Source organism: Petaurus breviceps, unplaced genomic scaffold (genome assembly GCF_028583685.1).
Source record: "Petaurus breviceps papuanus isolate PSGF00001 unplaced genomic scaffold, PetGlider_PUasm1.0 174, whole genome shotgun sequence".
Lineage (NCBI taxonomy): Eukaryota > Metazoa > Chordata > Mammalia > Diprotodontia > Petauridae > Petaurus > Petaurus breviceps.
In genome coordinates this window covers 69,302,486-69,321,727 of record NW_027185761.1, presented here as the reverse complement: position 1 = coordinate 69,321,727, position 19,242 = coordinate 69,302,486, and the positions used below count along the sequence as shown (strand labels likewise).

At 41.6% G+C, this 19,242-nt stretch overlaps 1 protein-coding gene across 1 annotated transcript in view; it reads left to right on the top strand.

The window, feature by feature from the left end:
• The window catches only part of TARP (TCR gamma alternate reading frame protein), a 36,972-nt gene that overhangs the window by 11,485 nt on the left and 6,245 nt on the right, over window positions 1-19,242 (top strand). Inside the window, exons 3-4 of the mRNA XM_069084383.1 lie at window positions 5,666-5,737; window positions 16,792-17,112. Coding sequence (XP_068940484.1) covers window positions 5,666-5,737; window positions 16,792-17,112 — 393 coding nt within the window. The remainder of the gene's footprint in view (window positions 1-5,665; window positions 5,738-16,791; window positions 17,113-19,242) is intronic.

Below are 19,242 nucleotides of genomic sequence, written 5' to 3'. Positions count from 1 at the left end.
CAACTGGCACAGCCAGAATGAGCCTCTGCCAAGTGCTTGCTGTGGCCACCCTCTGGGCCTGTGAGTTACCTTCTCCCTCTTTTCAGATCAGGTGAGAAACAGAAGAAATTCTCCAAATTCTCCTCATGTCTCCATGTTCTCTTTCATTTCTAGTTGGACATGCAGCTTTAAAACTGACGCAGCCTGAAGTCTCCATCACCAAAGAGCTGAGCAAAACAGCATGGGTGACTTGTCGAGTGTCTGGCGGTTGGACCTTTGAGCAGATACACTGGTACCAACAGAAGCCAAGCCAGCCTTTGCAACATCTGCTCTATGTCTCCACAACCATGGTCACTAACAAAATATCCTTAGGTGATGTAAAAAACAAATTTGTGGCAGAAAAGAATGAAGACAAAACATCTTCATTCCTAGCAATTAACTCCGTAACACATGAAGATGAGGCTACCTACTACTGTGCATGCTGGGAATACCACAGTAGTCAACACCCAAGGGCAACTCCTACAAGAATGCTGCCCTGCTCACATCCCTCCCCACATCCTCCTCCCTGGGGGCCCCCTCCTCATTTCTCACTCCCATCCTCAGCCTGCCTGCAGCACTTCCTGCATTTCTTCCCAAGGCCACATGGCCCATATCTATGCCATACCACATTTCTGCTCAAACTCCCACAGGTTCCAAACTCCCTCCATTGCCATCATGATCATTCACATTTCCATTGGTTTGATAAGTTGGACTAGACAGCTTCTGAAGAGCCTTCTGATTCTCAAACTCTATCATTCCATTCTTATGGCAGACAGCCTTACACTATATTATGTTATCTCACCCTCTTCTCCACCCTGTGCAATAGGTTCTCTTTCCATGCCCATTTTACAGAGGGTGAGATGCTGAGAGATGACTTAAGCTGCTTATCCATCATCACCTGTCTGAGGCAGACTTTGAACCCAGATCTTACTGACTCCATGTCTGGCCCCCTGTTTAAAGCTCATGCACCAAAGCTAGCAATTGCATCCAATATTCCTCATGAAAAAAAATAGGAGAAACAGGAAGAAGGAAGACATGAATATCATCTCTTAATTCTTTAGGCCTCTGAACGAACTCAAATGCTTTTTCAGGTAGAATTTGGACTGAGTGACCAGGGAAGTGCTTTCCAACACTGAGATGCAATTTCTCCTCATTGTGGTGGTGATGGTTCATTATCTTTGTCAGTCAACAAGTGTTGATTCAGGCTGTGTGCCCAATGCTGTGGGAAAGATAAAAGGAGTCCAAGACATGGTTCCCTTCAAGAAACTGCCAATAACCTTGGATAAAAGGGTATGACCAACAGTGAAAGAGAACGTGTATCTATAAACCAGGGCTCTGAAACTGTGGCTTGTGACCCCATACAGGGTCATGTAACTGAAGGTGGCATCATGAAAAATTTGGCAACAGTAAACGGTTTCTGAACATTCAACGATGAAAAATTAGATCAAAAGCAAAGGCGTAATGAATCCGAGGTGTTTGTGGCACTGCCTGCCTGTGTTTTATTATCTCACAACGTCACTAAAGCTTTGGTTTTGAACACACAACAATTTGCCAAGTTCTCAAGAGACACATGTTTAAAACTTGAGTTTCCTAAAAACTTGTTAAGTGAAATTTGGCTTGGCATTAGGACAGAATTTCCAACAATTTCTGAAATGGCCCTAAGCAAATTTCTCCCATTTTGGACTATGTATTTATGCAAAGTGGCACTCTCAGCATTGATTATTATAAAATCAAAATATAGATCAGCATTGAAAATTGCTAAAGATGGTCTATGTCCTGCAGCATCAAATATTCCACCAAGATCTAATTCTTTATGCAAAAATAAACAAGCACATCCATGTCATTAGTATGCTTTTTTGCTTTCATCTTTCATAAATGGTGAAATTAAATTACACCAAAGAAATGTTTTAAAATAAATTTCTTTATGATTTATTATCAGCAAATGTTTGATTTGTATACTTATTTTATATACCTGTATACCTGGGGTCATGTAAACATTTTTTGGCTGAAAAGTGGAAAAAAATTTAAGAAGCCCTGCTAAAGATGACCAAGACCTGAAGTAGAAGCAGGGAGGGAGGGAGATCTGTGGTCATGGAGCTAGGGGTGGGGCACATAGTGAATAGGGGTGGGGGACTGACAGTGCTTTGGAGGGAAATCCAAGCAAAATGAATAATTTCAGGAGCCAAAGTTAAAATGACAAAAGGATGAGAATTCTATAAATTTTCCGCTTTTTGTACAACATATGCAATTGAAACAATAAAGAATTCAGGAACTTCCTTGAAAAAATATTTTGTTAGTATTCTCTGTGGGAAATGAAGCTCCAAAAATTACCATCTGCTCTTTTCAAAAGCATTCATCTAATATTAAAAGCTCACACAGTTTCCATCTATCAACAAGCATTTATTAGGCATCTTCTACACAAAGTCTCTCAACCTTTCCATGTCCCTGGTTACTCTCTAATACCATATGTTTCAGAGTATATTCATCTACATTGGTTGAGGGGCTTCCTCACTGGGAGATCCCTACAATGATCTTACAGGTCCAGTAAAAAAAAAGTTCCTTCAGGCATTATGTAAATCCTAGGGATACAAAAAAAAAATGAAAGCTCCCCTCAAGAACCACATGTTCTAGGGGTGAAGCAACATGTCCATATACCTGAGAAAGTAAAAAATGTGTCCAAAATATGAGACAATGACTGGATCTTTGGTTTCGGTCCTATCAGGAACTCCCAGGTGAGGGAACTCCTTCTATCAATAGAGACCAGAGCCTTTGACACTTGCCTGGGTTACTGGGAGCTTCAATTAATTGCCCAGGGTCACATATATTAGAGGCAGGACTTGAACTTGGGCCCTCCTGATTTTGAGGACAGCTCTCTATCCCTTACTCCATGCTGCCTTTCATAAAAAGGAAATACGATCTAATTTGGAGATGTGGGAGACCCTGGTAGTAGGAGGGAATTCATGAAAGCCCCTCTGTTGGACAAAAGTTGGCCTGGATCTTTGAAGAAGTCTAGGATTTCCTAGAGAAGGAGGTGGGGGGAAGTTGTCCCGTTATGGAGTACAGTTAGTATAAAGGCATGGAGGTGGGAGATGGATTTTCTTATGAGGAAGACCATTAAGAAGGTCACTTTGCCTGGACTTTCAAATGCTTGAAGATTAATACATTCATGTGTGATACGTCTGTGAAAGCAGGCTTAGCTCAGACCATGATGAGTTTTAAATGCCAAACAGGCATTTTAATTTTATCTTAGCAGTAACAGAGAGTCGCTGGAGTTCTTTACATAGAGGGCTTAATATGGTCACAATTGTGCTCTGGGAACACCACTGGTCTCCATTCCTTCAAAGATCCTCCAGGTCCCCACTCTGGACATTTTCTCTGGCTGCCACACCCCCCCCCCCATGCCTGGAGTGCTCTCCTTTCCCATCTTCCACTCTTGGCTTCCCTGGATTCATCCAAGTGCCAGCTGTAATGCCACCTTCTGCCACCCTGTCCCCAACATCTCTCAATTTTGGTGCTTCCCTCTGTTGATTATTTCCTATCCATCCTGTACAAAGCATGTATGTACATAGTTGTTTGCTTAGCACAATGCCTACCACATAGTAGGTGTTTTGGTGTTCAGTTGTTTCCAGTCATGCCTGACTCTTTGTGATCCCATTAGCAGAGATACTGGAGTGGTTTGCTATGTCCTTCTATAGCTCATTTTACAGATGAGGAAACTGAGGAAACAGGGTGAAGTGACTTGCCCAGGGTCACACAGAGAGTAAGTGTCTGAGGCTGTGTTTGAACTCATCAAGAGGAGTCTTCCTGACTCCAGGCCCGGTGCTCTGTGCTCTATGTGCCACCTTAATGCCCTAGCTGCTTAATAAATCTTTATGGAGTCACTGGCCGAGTAGTTCCCCAAATACATATTGCAAATGCTTTCCCTCTTATATAACCTTCAATTTACACTATGTGTATGTCATGTGGATGTAGTCTTCTGAATCCTAGAGGGTCAGGATCATGATTTTTTTTATCTCTAGCACTTAGCCCAGTGCATGTACCATGCTTATTGATTGGCTAAATGAATGAATGGTGATTTGTTGAGTCTTCATCTCTTGAAAATATTTTGCTAATGCTCTCCTTTTGATATCACTGATACTTCCCAATGACTCTTCCTCTTCAAAAAGAACTGACATCGTGTTTTGTTTTTAACAAAATGTACAGTTAAGGAAACCTGGATTAGTTTGACAGTGTATGCCTCACTCTGCACCAGTATTCCACCATCTCTCAGATGAGATGTAGGAGGTATGCTTTAACCATCAGTCCTCTGAAGTCATAATTGGTAACTAGATTGATCAGAATTCTGAAATTTTTGCATTAGGTTTTCATTTATGTTGCTGGAGGCATCATAGAAATTGTTAGAATCCCAGCTTCTGTGAAGAAACATTTTATTTTCATTATCTGAAACAGGTAAAATTCCAGGTCTTAAATCTCTCACCAGAAGATTTCTTTTAAAGAGAAGTGAATTTTCTGTGTGTGGTCAGCCTAGCCACTATGAATTCACATTCAAATGGATAGCTTAAATGTGTCAGATGCAAACAAGGTCCATTTGGGAAGAGTAAAGATGAGAAAACCTGTAATGAGGTAACTACCCATTGAAGATGTTCAAGGACCCAGACCAGGCTTGTGGTGCTGGGAAGAGGGAGGAAGGGGTAGATGGATGGAGGAGGAATTAGGGGACTGGAATGAGCCCAACTTGGTAACTGAGAGAGCACAGAAGTGAGGAGTCCGTTCCCAGAGAGCAACTAACAGTAGACTTCCAGTTAAATTGTCAGCTCAACAGAACCAAAAAGCAAACTTGGCTCAGGTGGAGCTTCCCATTCACCCATGCACTGGGAAAAGGCACAGCAGGACTGCCTGCTTTCTATGTGGCTGTCCCCCAAACTGACTCTTGCTAAGAGCAGATGTGGGCTCCTCATTTCTTCTCTTCTCTTGTCAGAGGTCCTTTGTGGTTTCTCTCTGTCTCTCCCCCATCTCCCCACCTTACATACACACCTACATGCACACACGTGCACACACACACACACACACACACACACACACACACACACACACACACACACACACACACCCTTAGAGTTAATTTATAAGTGGTTCTGCCGGTAGAGTTCCAAGGTGAAGATTCGGTGTCATTTAATGAGCTCATATCCTGGCTCTGCTGCTCATTGTCTATATAACTTTGGGCAAGAACCTTCCCCTCTGGGCCTCAGTTTCCTCCTTGTGAGATGATGAGCTGCTTTATTATGATTCTTCCTCAGACATCCATTTCATTTTCATATTTTACTCTGTTTCTAATTTATTCTTTCTTCTATTCACTTCCATCCCTGCAGACCCCATTAAGAGACTGTCTTTTCTGTGGACCATTCAAGGACACTGTGACCTTGCTCACTTATTGAGAAGTGTGCAGTCCATTCCATCCCTCTTGGGAAGATTTGCTTGCCATCAGAGAATCCAAGAAACAATCAATCTCTGGACTTGCCCCATGATCAAGCAGCCGAGTTACAGATGTGAAGATGTTTTGGAGTTCTGGCTGCTTATCTGTCTTCGTTGCGGAACATTCACACCCCAGGATAAGCTGTGTGTGGTGCTGGATATTTTTGTTTAGCAGGTGATCAGTGTGATAGCTCAAGCTGGATCAAAAACTTTGCAGAAGGCACTCAGCTCATAGTCCTCGGGAGTGGTGAGTGGTTTTTTCTTCTTTCTTATCCACATCTGAGGGAATTCAGGTAAATTCAATGCACATTTATGAAGCACCTACTATGTGCCAACACTGAGCCGGGTCAGGGGAGGGGGGGAGCGGGATGCAAAGACAAGCAATCTGTGTCTTTTAGGAGCTTCCATTCAAGGGGGCAGAACAGTGCAGTGGGGAAAGCTCTGGTTTTGGGGTTCTGAGACCTGGGTTTGAATTCTGACTTTGCTGTTTATCATTTGGGTGATTCTGGACAAGTCAAGTTACTTCTTTGAGCCTCAGTCTCCTCCTCTGTAAAATAAAAGAGTGGGTTTAAGTGACTTCTGAGATCCCTTCCAGCTTTAAACTTTTAAAATACTTTTCAGAAGAAAGGCCTTCACCTAAACTACACTGATGTAAACACACATGCATCTCCCTCCCTGATTCTTGACTTGTGATCCACAGCTGGAATTCCAAGTGCCATCTGTGAACAGAGAACCCACGAGGTATAAAACCTAAAGAGTCTGGTGTGGGCAGACAAAGGCCCTGGATAGGTCAAAGTGTTCTTTGTAAACTGATTAAGAGACTTCTCACAGAAACAATTAGCATCGGCTCGCTTCTCTGTTGGACTTCAGGACCCCTCACCCAACCACCTAGGTCAACAATTCCACAGGCACGATCTTCATTTACCAGATCATTAAGATCATAGAATTTCAAGCCAAAAAGGAACCCAGAGGACATGTAGTCTAATGCCTTCATTTGACAAGTAAGGAAACTGAGGTTCAGAGACTTTACCCACTTTATAGTCACATAGCTAAAAAATGAACCTTCAAACCCACCAAAAGCAGCACTCTCCCCCCCGCACCAACATGGAGGTTGGTCATTCCCAAGAGACTGGATTAATCCCGATGGAACTGACGTTTCTGAATAATATGTTCACATGGGATGTAAAGTAGGGCGAGGCAGACATACTTGGGGGTGAGAGGAAGGTAGCTTTTTAATGAGAATAACCTGAAATGATTTAGCAGTGGCACGAAACTAAGCTTTTTGGATTTAGGGACTTTTCTATAGATGATGATGGGTGAGCTTTGCCAAGGCTGAGGCTGGATCTGTCCCATTTGTCTCACCTGTGGTGGTCCTCATCCAGGGCAGACACTTAAGGTATAGAATTTATATAAACATGGATGAGGGTCCAAAAGAAAACGTGGGTGACTGCTCATGCATGACAGCAGGACTCCCCTCCCTCAAATTCTGCCATGGGCTGGACAGTTAAGGCTCATGAAGATGCCCATATGGGGGTGAATAGCTAACACTTCAGCATCTTGGATGATGACACTTCCATGTAAATGGACCCTCTCTAATCCACCCTTTGAAAGATGGGATCAGATGGGCTCTTTGCCACGTGCTCTACAAGGTCTAACTATTAGCAAATAGGTGACAAAAGAGACCTTCAGAAAAGTTGGGTGCACTCTTAGGGAATCAGGAGCTTATCCGGGTTGTAAGGAAGAAAGGGAGTCTATGAGGCTTTATGTCACATGACCCCGGACTTGTCCAGCCTGAAATCTCTGATGCTAAGAACCGAAAGGCATCTTGACTTGCCATCACACACAAATGGCAGAGTGGGATTTGAATCCGCGTAGCCCTGCTTCCGCCGCCCCCCAGGGGCATTACTTGGACTCAAGTCCTTCCAAATCACCCTCCATGGTCTTCTGCTTCTCATCTTTGTCTCTGTCCAACCACAAGCAAGCAGGACTGATTGTACCTGCTCCCTGATCCTTAAGTATGTTCTTAATTAGGCAAACTGCATTGAGAGCTGAAGGGTGAGGATACATTCCGCCCCCCCACCTCCCCCCAAACACTGTATTTGTGGGAAATGATGCCTCTGAGGGTAGGCTGCTAGACTCTATTCTCTTCCCCGGGGTTCTGCAAGCTCATGGGCTGGGGGTTGGGGGTAACCATGCAGGGAACCTTAAGCAAGCCCAGCCAGCATCCCTGTTCAGCTTCCGCCACCCTGCCCTCTCCTGAAAAGCAGAATGGCCATTTCAGAATGCAAGGAAAAGTGGCGTTTTGGAGCCAGCAAATGCATTCTCCACGGAGGATGGTAGTCACTGTAGCAGCTTCTCTGCCATGACTTGGGTTACAGCTGTGCCCAGGGAATGACTGGATGCAGTGTAAACCCCTTCATTTCCTCACCCTGCCTAAACTGGCAAATAAAAATCCAGTCTTCAAGACTGACAGTCCACAGACACTCGTGGAAAGGTGTAATGTCCAGAATACTGAGCTTGGAGTCAAGAAAACCTCAATCCCACCAGACATTCACAACTGTGTGATCCTGGGTAAGTCGCCAAATCTCTCTGAGCCTCAATTTCCCCACCTGTAAGATATGGTTAAAAAAATAACACACTTCCCAGAGTTGTTGTGAAGTCATCTGAGCTAATGGATGAAAAGAGCACCACACATTAAGCACTATTGAAATGTGAGCTATTGTTATTAGAAGTAATGATTTCCTTATTTCTAATTGCAGGAATGGCCCCCTCTCATTCTTTGTTTATTTACAAAAAAAAATTTCATTTATCTTTTTTTATCTTTATGTTACTTTCCTCTCTTAATATAATCCCTCAGTGTCCCCTTTCCAGAGCAACATCCTGGGTAACAGAGGAGAGGAGAGGGAAGGGGAAGGGCAGGGAGGGGAGAGGATTCAGCCAAAGGAATCAACACTGTAACCCAGTTGGAGAATATATGCAATGTTCCATGCCTATAATCTCCTTCCTTTTCAAAGAAGGGATGGAAGTCCTGTTTACCTCTTGCTTTTAAATATAATTTCAGAAACTCAGAATTTTACTTTTGAAGTAGGAACCATATTTCAGGTTACCTAAGCTACAACTGAGAGAATTCTGTTCTAGTTATCACACCTCTGATGTGATCCTTCACCCAATCAGGGAAGCAAGCTACTAAAGTCTCAGAGCTATTTGATCAGGGCCATCCGAGTCCCCCAGATATCCTAGAATCATTTAGGTAACAGAGATACAGAGAAAGCTAGGGATGGTTCCTTAGAAACTATGAGCCACCATAAGAATGATTCAGGCAGTAACAGAAGAAATATTCAGTTTGGGAGCACAGCTCTCAGCTCTGCTTGGCATGCTATAAGGGAGTAGGAAATATCCCTGAAATGGATTACTGACTGAATGGATGAATCAATCAATAAGGCCAGAGATTCTCAAACTTTTTTGGTCCCTGTAGTCATTACACTCCTCAAATTATTGAGGACCCCACCTCCAAATATTTTTAAAATTTGTATGGGTTCTACCTATCTTTATTTATCCTACTAGAAATGAAATCATCTTAGCATTAATGTAAAAAATAGTTTTGATCTTGTGGACCCCCAAGGACCCCTAGAACACACTTTGAGAACAGTTGATTTAGACAATCAATCAATGAAATATAGGAGAGCAGACATGAGAAAATGGAGATACGTGTTTTTATATATATTTTCTTCTTTTCTTTCATTTTTTTTTTTTTGCTTTTTGGAGGGCAGTTGGGGTTAAGTGACTTGCCCAAGGTCACATGGCTAGTAAATGTTAAATATCTGAGGTCAGATTTGAACTCAGGTCCTCCTGACTCCAGGACTGGTGCTCTATTCACTGTGCCAATGGAAGATATAAAGTGGGGAGGACAGAATGTTCTGTGGCTGGATATCTTTAGAGCGCTCTTAGATTTGGAGATTTTGTAAAGGGCTCAGACACTGTGCTGGAATATACATCAAAGTATTTGGCTCTGGAACGAAACTCATTGTGACAGGTACGTTCTGTGACAACCAGGTCACTGAGCTTTGTATGCTGATAGTCAGACGGGATTCTGAATGTGGGGATTCTGAACACAATCTTATACTAAGGAGTTGATATTCAGAGAACCCCTATCTGAATGCCAGCTCTGCTAACCTTCAGATCCTTGGGTGACTCGGGTGACTTAAACACTCCCCATTCTCAGTTGTACCTTATATAAAATAAGGGAATTGAACCAGATAATCCCTTCCAGTTCTGAATCCTGGGAAAACAATAACTGACAATAAGGACTGTGGAAAACATTTTAAATACAACAGTGCATTTGGTCACTTCAACACTGAAATAATGACTGCATTCCCATTGTTCAGATGAGGAAAATGAGTCGTGGAAGGACAAAATAGCTTTCCTACAATCATATAGCTAGTATATCTTTCAGGCAGGATTCGAATCTGGTCTCTCCTAACTCTGGATCTAAAGCTTTTTCCATCTGACACCACCCTCCCTTCTCCTGGAGACAAGCTAATGTTTACTCTCTTGCAATCTGGAACATTCAGGTACAGCCTACATGCTCACATGAGGAGTCATTTCATATACAAGAAATTAGGTGCTAAGCATTGGCCACCCAGACCCCTGTCACCCAAGGGAATGTCTGGAAGGACAATGTAGCTTGGTTTGTTTTCTCTAGCATTTGCATTCTTGGGTGTTTTCTCGACACAAAAAGACAGAGCTTTAAACAGTTACTGTGACAGACATTCAACTTCCTTCCAAGGTTTTTCACACTTCAAAAAGATGGGAATTTTTTCTAGTTTACAAGTATCCTCAAGGAGTAATCAAATAAATTAGAAAAACTTCTGTGGAGGCAGAATGAGTATTTTTAGAGGAGGAATGAAAGAATAAAGGAGGAAACGGAGAAAAAAAGAAATAGGGAAGAATTTCTAAGGATTCAATGCAAATGTTTAGGTTAGATAACTAAAGTTCATTGAAAACTTGACTGAGGTTTGGCAGATTTATGGAGAAGATACAGACAAGAAAAAATACCATGGGGACAAGTTCTTTGGCCCCACACTGTACCTTGATTCTGTCACTGGCTGTGGGTGAGCTCCTTAGAGGGTTCTTGTAGCTGGCCGCCCCACAGTGGGACCTGTTAAAGTCTTTGGTGAAGGAACAAAGCTCATTGTGACAAGTAAGTGTTTCAATCATGTTCCCATCAGTTTCCAGTAATCCCAGGTAAAAAGTAAGGCTGAATCCATTAGGATCAGCCACCAATGTCTTTGAGCTAAGTGGGCTATTTTCTGGTGGGACAGCTGTGAGTACTTGAAGTTAGTGGCAGTGAGGAAATCATTTTGTTCTGGAGAGAATGGGTGCAATGGACCGAGGCTCAGGGGAGATGCTGGACTACTTCAAAGGATTTTTCTGTGTCCTTATTGTTATACTATTTTGTTTTTGCAAATGTGCCTGATAAAATTCTCTGGGTAAAAACTGTGTAAGGTGCAAACCAACCTTCTCATTTTTATACCTACGATTCCTCCTCCTGTACCTTTGACTTCACTGTGGCTTCATAGTGATTGCATAAGATTCTATTGTATGAAAGAAAAGTTACCGAAATTTTAACAACCATTAAAATCTCATTAATAGTAAAAATCAGGCTGCATGGAACTCAATGTGCCACACTTTTACCTGCGACTTTTTTTATTATTTAAGGTATTCTTTTATCTAAAAGGTCATTCACAAAACACCAAAACCATAAATGTACTTTCTGTCATACCTATGACTATTCAAGAGAGATCAGACATGTTCTGCTTGGCCCCAGGGGGCACAGTTGGAAGCCATGGAAGAAGTTGTTTGCAAAGAGGTCAGCTTGGCTGGAGGTTGGGAAGGACTTCCTCCTGAGAACTGCCCCACAAGGGACTAGGTGGGAGTGAGCTTCCCTTCACTAGATGTCATCAAAGAAAAGTTAGATGACCACTTGATAGTTCTGTTCTAATGGGAATTCTTAGGAGGGCATGGGTTAGGCTAGATTTTACATGAATGTAAGAACCATTCTTAGCTCACAGACCAAACAAAAACAGGCAGGGGTGGTGGGCAGGAGCCATAGTTTGCCAACCACAAGACAAAATGGTCATCGGGGTCCTTTAAGCTAGAAAATTCTAGGGATCAGTGACCGTGGGAATGACTTCACAGTAGAAGTTGAGCTTCATAGTTTGGCAATCAAGTGTGATCTATTCACAGAAGTCTCTTGGATATCTTTTAAAAATGGCTGTGAGTCACCTGGGCTCAAACTGCAACTCTGTCTTTTCTTCCCTCCTTGTGTGATTCTGAGTAGGTCACAACCCCTTGGTACCTCCTTCTATAAAATAGAGGAATGTTAGAGCCAGGGGTTCTAGGCACTGTGAACTTTATGTATACATGCACAGATAGAGATATACACGTGTGTATAGTTACATATATACGTATGTCTATGTATATTGTTATCATGATGTTTCAATGAACTTAGTTTCCTTGTACTCCGACGCACTTTGTTTTCTGTATTTAAAAGCATTATCCTGAGAAGGAGCCCATTGGACTGCTGCCCAAGGGACCCAATGCAAAAAGACAAAAAAAATGTGAAGACATCCTGGTCTAGACAATTACTAAGATCCTCTCAAGATCTAAATTCCATGATAATGACAAGAAAACTGATTATTCTATCAGTAAAACCTTCCAGCTTATAAAGCATTTTATATCTGTTAACTCATTTCATCCTTACAAAATTGATGTAATTTCAATCCCTGTTGCATACATGGGAAAACTGAGGCTTAGAGAAATAGTGACTTGCCAAAGGCACACACTTAGAGTCAAAGGCAGAATCTGACCCTGAGTCTCTTCAGTCCAGGTCCCAAATTCTTTTCCATCTCTATGACACTGACTTTCACATTTCCCAGAGGATTCAGGGACAACCTAACTTCAAATGGAGAAGGGTAGCCAAAAAAAGAAAAGGCACCAGGTCATAGTCACTAAGGAGATTATTCGACCACTTGGAAGGAAACTATGACTAAAGAATTTTTCTAAGTACCCCAGGTGTTTTCTCACCACCAAGAAATAAAGGTCAGAACACTTACTGTGACTGACACTTGGTTTCCTTCTGAGGTTTTTTAATCTTTGCAAGAGTGGGCATGTTCTCTAAGTAATCAAATAAATTAGAAAAATGTCACAAAACCAAAAGGAGTATTTTGAGAGGAGTAACAAAAGGAATAAGGGTAAAAAAAGAGAAGGAAAGAAAGAAATTTAGAGAGAAATCAATCCTAATGCATAAATTGGAGTTCTAATGTTCATTGAAAACATAACTAAGATTTGGTAAATTTATTTTGTGGAGCTGTAATGAGTATTTTGAGAGAAGGAATGAGAGAATAAAGGAAGAAAGGAGAAAAAAAATTCTAAGGATTCAATGCAGGTTGGATAACTAAAGTTCATTGAAAACTTGGCTGAGGTTTGGTACATTTATGGAGAATATACAGACAAGAAAAAATACCACAGAGACAAACCCTTTGACCCCATGATGTGCCTTGATTCTGCTCACAGAGTGAGCTTCTTAGATGGTTTTTGTAGCTGGCTGCTCCACAGTGGGACCTGTTAAAGTCTTTGGTGAAGGAACAAAGCTTATCGTGACAAGTAAGTGTTTCAGTCATGTTTCCATCGGTTTCCAGTAATCTCAGGTATAAAATGAGGTGTGGTCCATTTGGGAAAGAGCAAAAACCTACAGTTGTTGAATGTCTATGAGTTAAGTGTGTATAAGTTATTTTCCAGTGGGGATGACTGTGAGGATATTGTTGGAATTAGTGGGAATAGGGAAACAATTTTGTTCTGGAGGGGGTGGGTGCACACAGTAAAAGACGAGAGAGAGAGAGAGAGAGAGAGAGAGAGAGAGAGAGAGAGAGAGAGAGAGAGAGAGAGAGAGAGAGAGAGAGAGACTATGCAGCCTATGCTACTTTGCTGTATCTTTTCATTATTTTACAATATTGGGAAATTAAACTGATGAACTACTCTGGATAAAAAAAGAAAACCTGACTAAAGTGAAAATCCGATTTCACATTTAATTAACTGATTCCTCCAGTCCCTCTGAGGCTGGTATAGCTTTACAGTGTATGTGACTCATGAGTCTCTCCAGCCCCTCACCACCAAATCAACAACTCATGAGGAGCTTCACCAAACATAGCTTGGCTGGTGCGGGGATGGTGGGCACACAGCTTGGTGCCCATCTTGGAAGAACATACCAAAGCTGGTGATAATATTGGCATAAACTTTTAAGAAGCCAGATCCCTCCATTGCACAAGGAGACATCAGTGCAGAACCTCAGTGGAAGAACTGAATGAAATGTTGGTGAATCCATTGGCCATTTCTACCCCTCTGGCAGCTCCATTATGATGCCATATTCACTCCTCATGATCTAGTCAGTTCTCACTAGCAGCCCTCAGGGTATCATCAGTCTCTTCACAGTTCCCAATGTAAGCTATAATTAGAAAGGATCTGGGGCGGCCAGGTAGCACAGCGAGTAAGAGCACCGGCTCCAGTGTCAGGATGACCTGGAGATCGAATCCCAGGCTCAGACACTTAGCACCCACCCAGAAACACCTGGCCGTGTAACCTTGAGCAAGTTACTTAACCCCAGTTGCTTAGGGGCAGCCAGGTGGCTTAGCCAGTGAGAGCACCGGCTCCAGTGTTGGAATGACCTGAGGATCGAATCCCAGGCTCAGACACTCAGTACTATACCCAGGAATAGCTGGCCGTGTAACCTTGAGCAAGTTACTTAACCCCGATTGCTTAATAAAAAAAAAAAGGGATCTGGAATAATCTTTTTGCCAATTGGATAGACAAAGTCACAGTGGGGGTGAGGGCTGGAGGGGAAAATAAGTGATTAAATGTATCTGTTTCGGAGAGATGCTGAGATACATAGAAAATTCCCAATTATTAGGTAAATTCAACCTAGGAAAAGGCATGAAAAATCAGAATTTTTCCAATGGGAGGCTTTAATAATGTTTAAAACTCATGTAAAACTTCAGAAGGTAAAGGCCATTTTGAAAAGAACAGAATCATTTCTATGTAATGTTTTGGATAAGGTACAATGCATTATTTCTGGTAAATGTGTATCTTGATATATAAGATAATAATATACGAAATAAAGTCAACCCCTCCTCTAGAAAACAATTGCTAGGGGGAAAAAGCATCAGAAAGCGACAGATGTTCTGTTCTTAGATGGTTTTTGTAGCTGGCTGCACCATAGTGGGACCTGTTAAAGTCTTTGGTGAAGGGACAAAGCTTATCGTGACAAGTAAGTGTTTCAGTCATGTTTCCATCAGTTTCCAGTAATCTCAGGTATAAAATGAGGTTTATCAACAGAAGGCAAATTTGAACGTTTAGAATTATTTTTTTTAATGTACTGCTTGGTTTTTCAAACTTAAGATGTAATTTATACTTTTGGAAGGAGTATGAAATAATATACTCCTGAGAAACCTAATAATTTTCTTGTGACAAATCAAGAAAAATGTAAACTTAAAAACTGAGCAGAATTTTTAAAATAATATTTATTTTTTTCTCCCCAATTACATGTAAAAATGATTTATAGCATTTGGGTTGTTTTTAAGTTTTGGGTTCCAAATTCAAACCCTCCCTCCCTTTCCCCCCCCTCCCCAGACAGTAAGCAATCCAACATAGTTATACACATGCAATTATCTAAAACATTTCCATGTTAATCATTTTATGCAAGAAAATTGGAACAAAAGAAAAAAGAAAGAAAGTGAAAATAGTAGGCTTTGGTTTGTATTCAGATAACACTAGTTCTTTCTCTGAAGGTGATAGCATTTTTCATCATAAATATTTTGGTATTATCTTGGTTCATTGTTCTTCATCATAAAATATTATTACTGTGTACAATGTTCTCTTGATTCTGCTCATGTCACTTTGTATCAGTTCATATAAGTTTTACCAGCTTTTTCTGAAATCATCCTACTTTGTCATTTCTTACAGCACAAAAATATTCCCTTGTAATCATACACCACAGCTTGTTCAGCTAATTCCCAATTCATGGGCATCCTCCCAATGTCCAATTTTTTGCCACGACAACAAAAGTTGCTTGGGGTGGCTAGGTGGTGAAGTGAATAGAACACCAGCCCTGGAGTCAGGAGGACCTAAGTTCAAATTTAGCCTCAGACACTTAACACTTACTAGCCATGTAACCTTGGGCAAGTCACTTAACCCCAACTTCCCTGCCTTCCCCCCTCCAAAAAAAAGCAAAAAAAGAAAAGCTGCTATAAATATTTTTCTGACCAGAATTTTTGAGAATTTGAAAGTTCCATATTCATGTTCGAAAGCAAAAATTGCAGTCTGGTTTACTTCCATATGAAATACCTTTTGGCAACAACATAATGTGCTTTGTTAAAACTTTCTCAAGTATTTGAGCCTGTATAAAATCAAATCAATTGGATGACATTAGAATTAGGTCTACAGAGAGAAAAACTGTTTCCTCAGCATTACTGAGAAAAAAAAAATCTGGTTTAATTCTAAAAGAAATTCACAAGCCAGTCAGTTTACAAGAATGGCCATTCTTAATATCATCTCCCATCCTGAAGGGCAGATTTCCTATGCAATGTGTTGCATCATCAAAACTGTTGAATACCCAGAAATAATGTGGTAAAATCTTTTAAGGAATTGCTGTCTGGAAGAGAGTTTCACCCTGTTCTGCTGCTTGACCTGAGATGGCAGAGCTGAGTTGGAAAGAGGCAAATTTCCATCCGATATAAGGAAAATCTCTCTAACAATTCAAACCATCCAAAAGTGGATGGAGCTGCCTCCAGAAGTAGGGGTTTCCTCAGCTGGATGAACACTTGGGTATGATATATATGGAACATTTCTTCAGTTTTGGGTTGGACTAGATGACTGCTGTGGTCCTTTTCTTTTTTTTTAAAAAAGCAATTGGGGTTAAGTAACGTGCTCAAAGTTACACAGCCAGGTGTTTCTGGGTGGGTGCTAAGTATCTGAGCCCAGATTCGATCCCCAGGTCATCCCGACACTGGAGCCGGTGCTCTTACTCGCTGTGCTACCTGGCCGCCCCCACTGTTGTAAAGTTCCTTTACAACTTTGAAATTCTGTGACTCTAAAAAAATGGTTCCCTAGGAGGCCTAAGTGGCGTCTATCCTTGTCCCTGATAGTATTGAGGTTCAGGACTTTCTTTTGACCTGCATTGGCTGGCACCAATATTAACCTTTCAGTTTTTCCAATAATTATCTTTTTGTTCTTTGGTTTTCTCTTTAGATTCTCCTAACAAAAAGAAAGCACCAAAGCCTATATTTTTTCTCCCTGCTTTGGAAGAGGTGAAGCAAAAACGATCCGGGACCTACATTTGCCTGCTGGAGGATTTTTTCCCCAATGTTGTTAAAACATATTGGAAAGATGAGAACTCACGGCCTCTGGATGCACAGCTTGGACCTGTCACTAGCATCAATGGTTCGTACTCCCAGGTCAGCTGGCTGACTGTGCAAGAAGACAGCTTGCCTAAGAACCTCACCTACTTCTTCCAGCATGAGGAAGTGGGCATAGAACCCATGGCTGTTCCTCTTCCTTCAATTTGGGAAGGTATGTACCCAGATCTCCCGAGCAGGGAAACAAAGCTCCATATTTCTCCACACTGGCTTCTCTCTCTCTCTCTCCAAGAGTTTTCCATTAGCAGAATCAAGAGGTGGCTTCCCTAGCAGTAAAAATCCCATCCCGTCTCCTAAAATCAATCACCAATTATGGAGTAAATACTTACAGTATGCCAAGCACTACTAAGTACTGCAGTTACAAATTAAAATTCAAAGAGCCCCTGCCTTCAAAGAGGTTATATTCTAATTGGGGAGTTTAGACAGATAGAGACAGAGAGACCCAGGGAAGGGGGGAGATAGGAGAAAGAAAGAAAGAGACAAAGACAAAGAGAGACAGAGACAGAGAGAAAATAAAACAGATATACAGATTAGCCACCTGAATGTTAGGACTGAATTGCCTGGTCAATAACCAGACTGAATGGACCAGACAGAAATAGGAGAGTTACATCAAAAGACATAGGTGGGCCATAGGGTGCTATGTCAAAGTAAGTTATTTTTTTTTCTTTTTAAAAGGAGTGACTTTTGATAAGTCTTCTCTGCTTTTAGTCCACGAACATATCTAATGCTTTTTCCCCTTCACATTACTCTTCATCTTCCATCCAAACAAACCACTAAGGGAAAAGCAGAGACAGCTAAGGTTCATATAACATTAGATTAAATCCTTTTATGTGGCATGTGAGCTCAGCACAAAGATCTCACGTTAAACATTTTACATCAAGCCAGTAGGGCCAGGATTCTGTCCTCCCATTGGGTTTCAGTAAATTCTGGGGGAGAGGCAAAGGCAAAGTCTTCTGAGCACACAGAGCTGGTGGTGAGAGCTTCAGCTACAAAATAGCTCCATAGAAAGACCAAAAGGCAGAGTTCAGCACCCAGCTCTAGCATTCACTCATTGTGTGCTCCTGTCCAGACCTTGATATTCTCATCTACAAATTGTAGGGAGAATTTGTGATGTCAAATTCTTCAGGAACCCAAATGACCCCAAGGTCATTTTATTATTAATGTAAATTAATTGGTTAAAAAAAACAACATTCATTAAGCACTTATTATATGCCAGGTGCTGTTCTAAGATCTGGAGATACAAAAAGGCAAAGTAAGGGATGACAAAAAGCTCTGAATTCAGTAACATTTAAGTGAATTTGTATATCATTGTATTTATTAACTGTGAGACAAACTGTTCATTCAGTCTACAGAAGGTATATTTCGCGTGCATTTGGGTTTGCGGACCACTCGAAATAGCTCCAAGCTTGCTCATGCGTTTGGAGCCTGCAGTCTGGGAACTACCAGACAAGGCAATCTCCAAAGGTGCTTCCTCCTCATAATCACCAATATACAAAGCAAGAGAAAGTGAAAGGGGATGTAGAAATGTGCATCTTCTCTAGGAGATCACATGCACATGGATGTCTTGGCAGATCTCTCACTCCCACCCATAGGGAATCGACCATTACAACTGGCTGTTTGGAATGGCTAGTGCCCACTGTTGCTGTGCGGTTTGTCACTCTGAACCCTGGACTCATGATATCAGAAGAGCTTCCGTCCACTTCAAACCAAAAGGAATCTATTAAATTACTATGAGCCAGACACTTCGCAAAGTATTGGAGATACAAAGGCAAAATGAAGAATAGCCCTTGCCCTCAAGGGGCTTACATTCTGTGGAAGGGAGGCAATAAGTATATGCCTAATAACTGGGAAAGGGAGAGAACCTAATGGTGAGGGAGACCAAGAAAGGTTTTTTGGAGGATGAGGAGGTAGTCCCTATGCTGGGCATTGGAGGAATACAACAATTCAAAGTGTGAGAGGGGAGTTCATTTCAATCATGAGGGACAGCAATGCACAGGGAGGAAGATGGAAATATGAGCTCATGGAACAATAGTCAGGGACTTCGGTTGTTGCTGCGTATCACAGCAGTTATTCTTGGGTACTTCCCTCTACTCAAAAAAAACCCCAAACAACCATATCTCTATATTGGATGTGCCCTTTTATACACACATGTACATATACATATAACATAGAAATATATACATACACATATGTGTGTGCATGTATATGTGTGTATAGAGAGAGAAAGAGAGAGAGAAAGAGAGAGAGAGAGAGAGAGAGAGAGAGAGAGAGAGAGAGAGAGAGA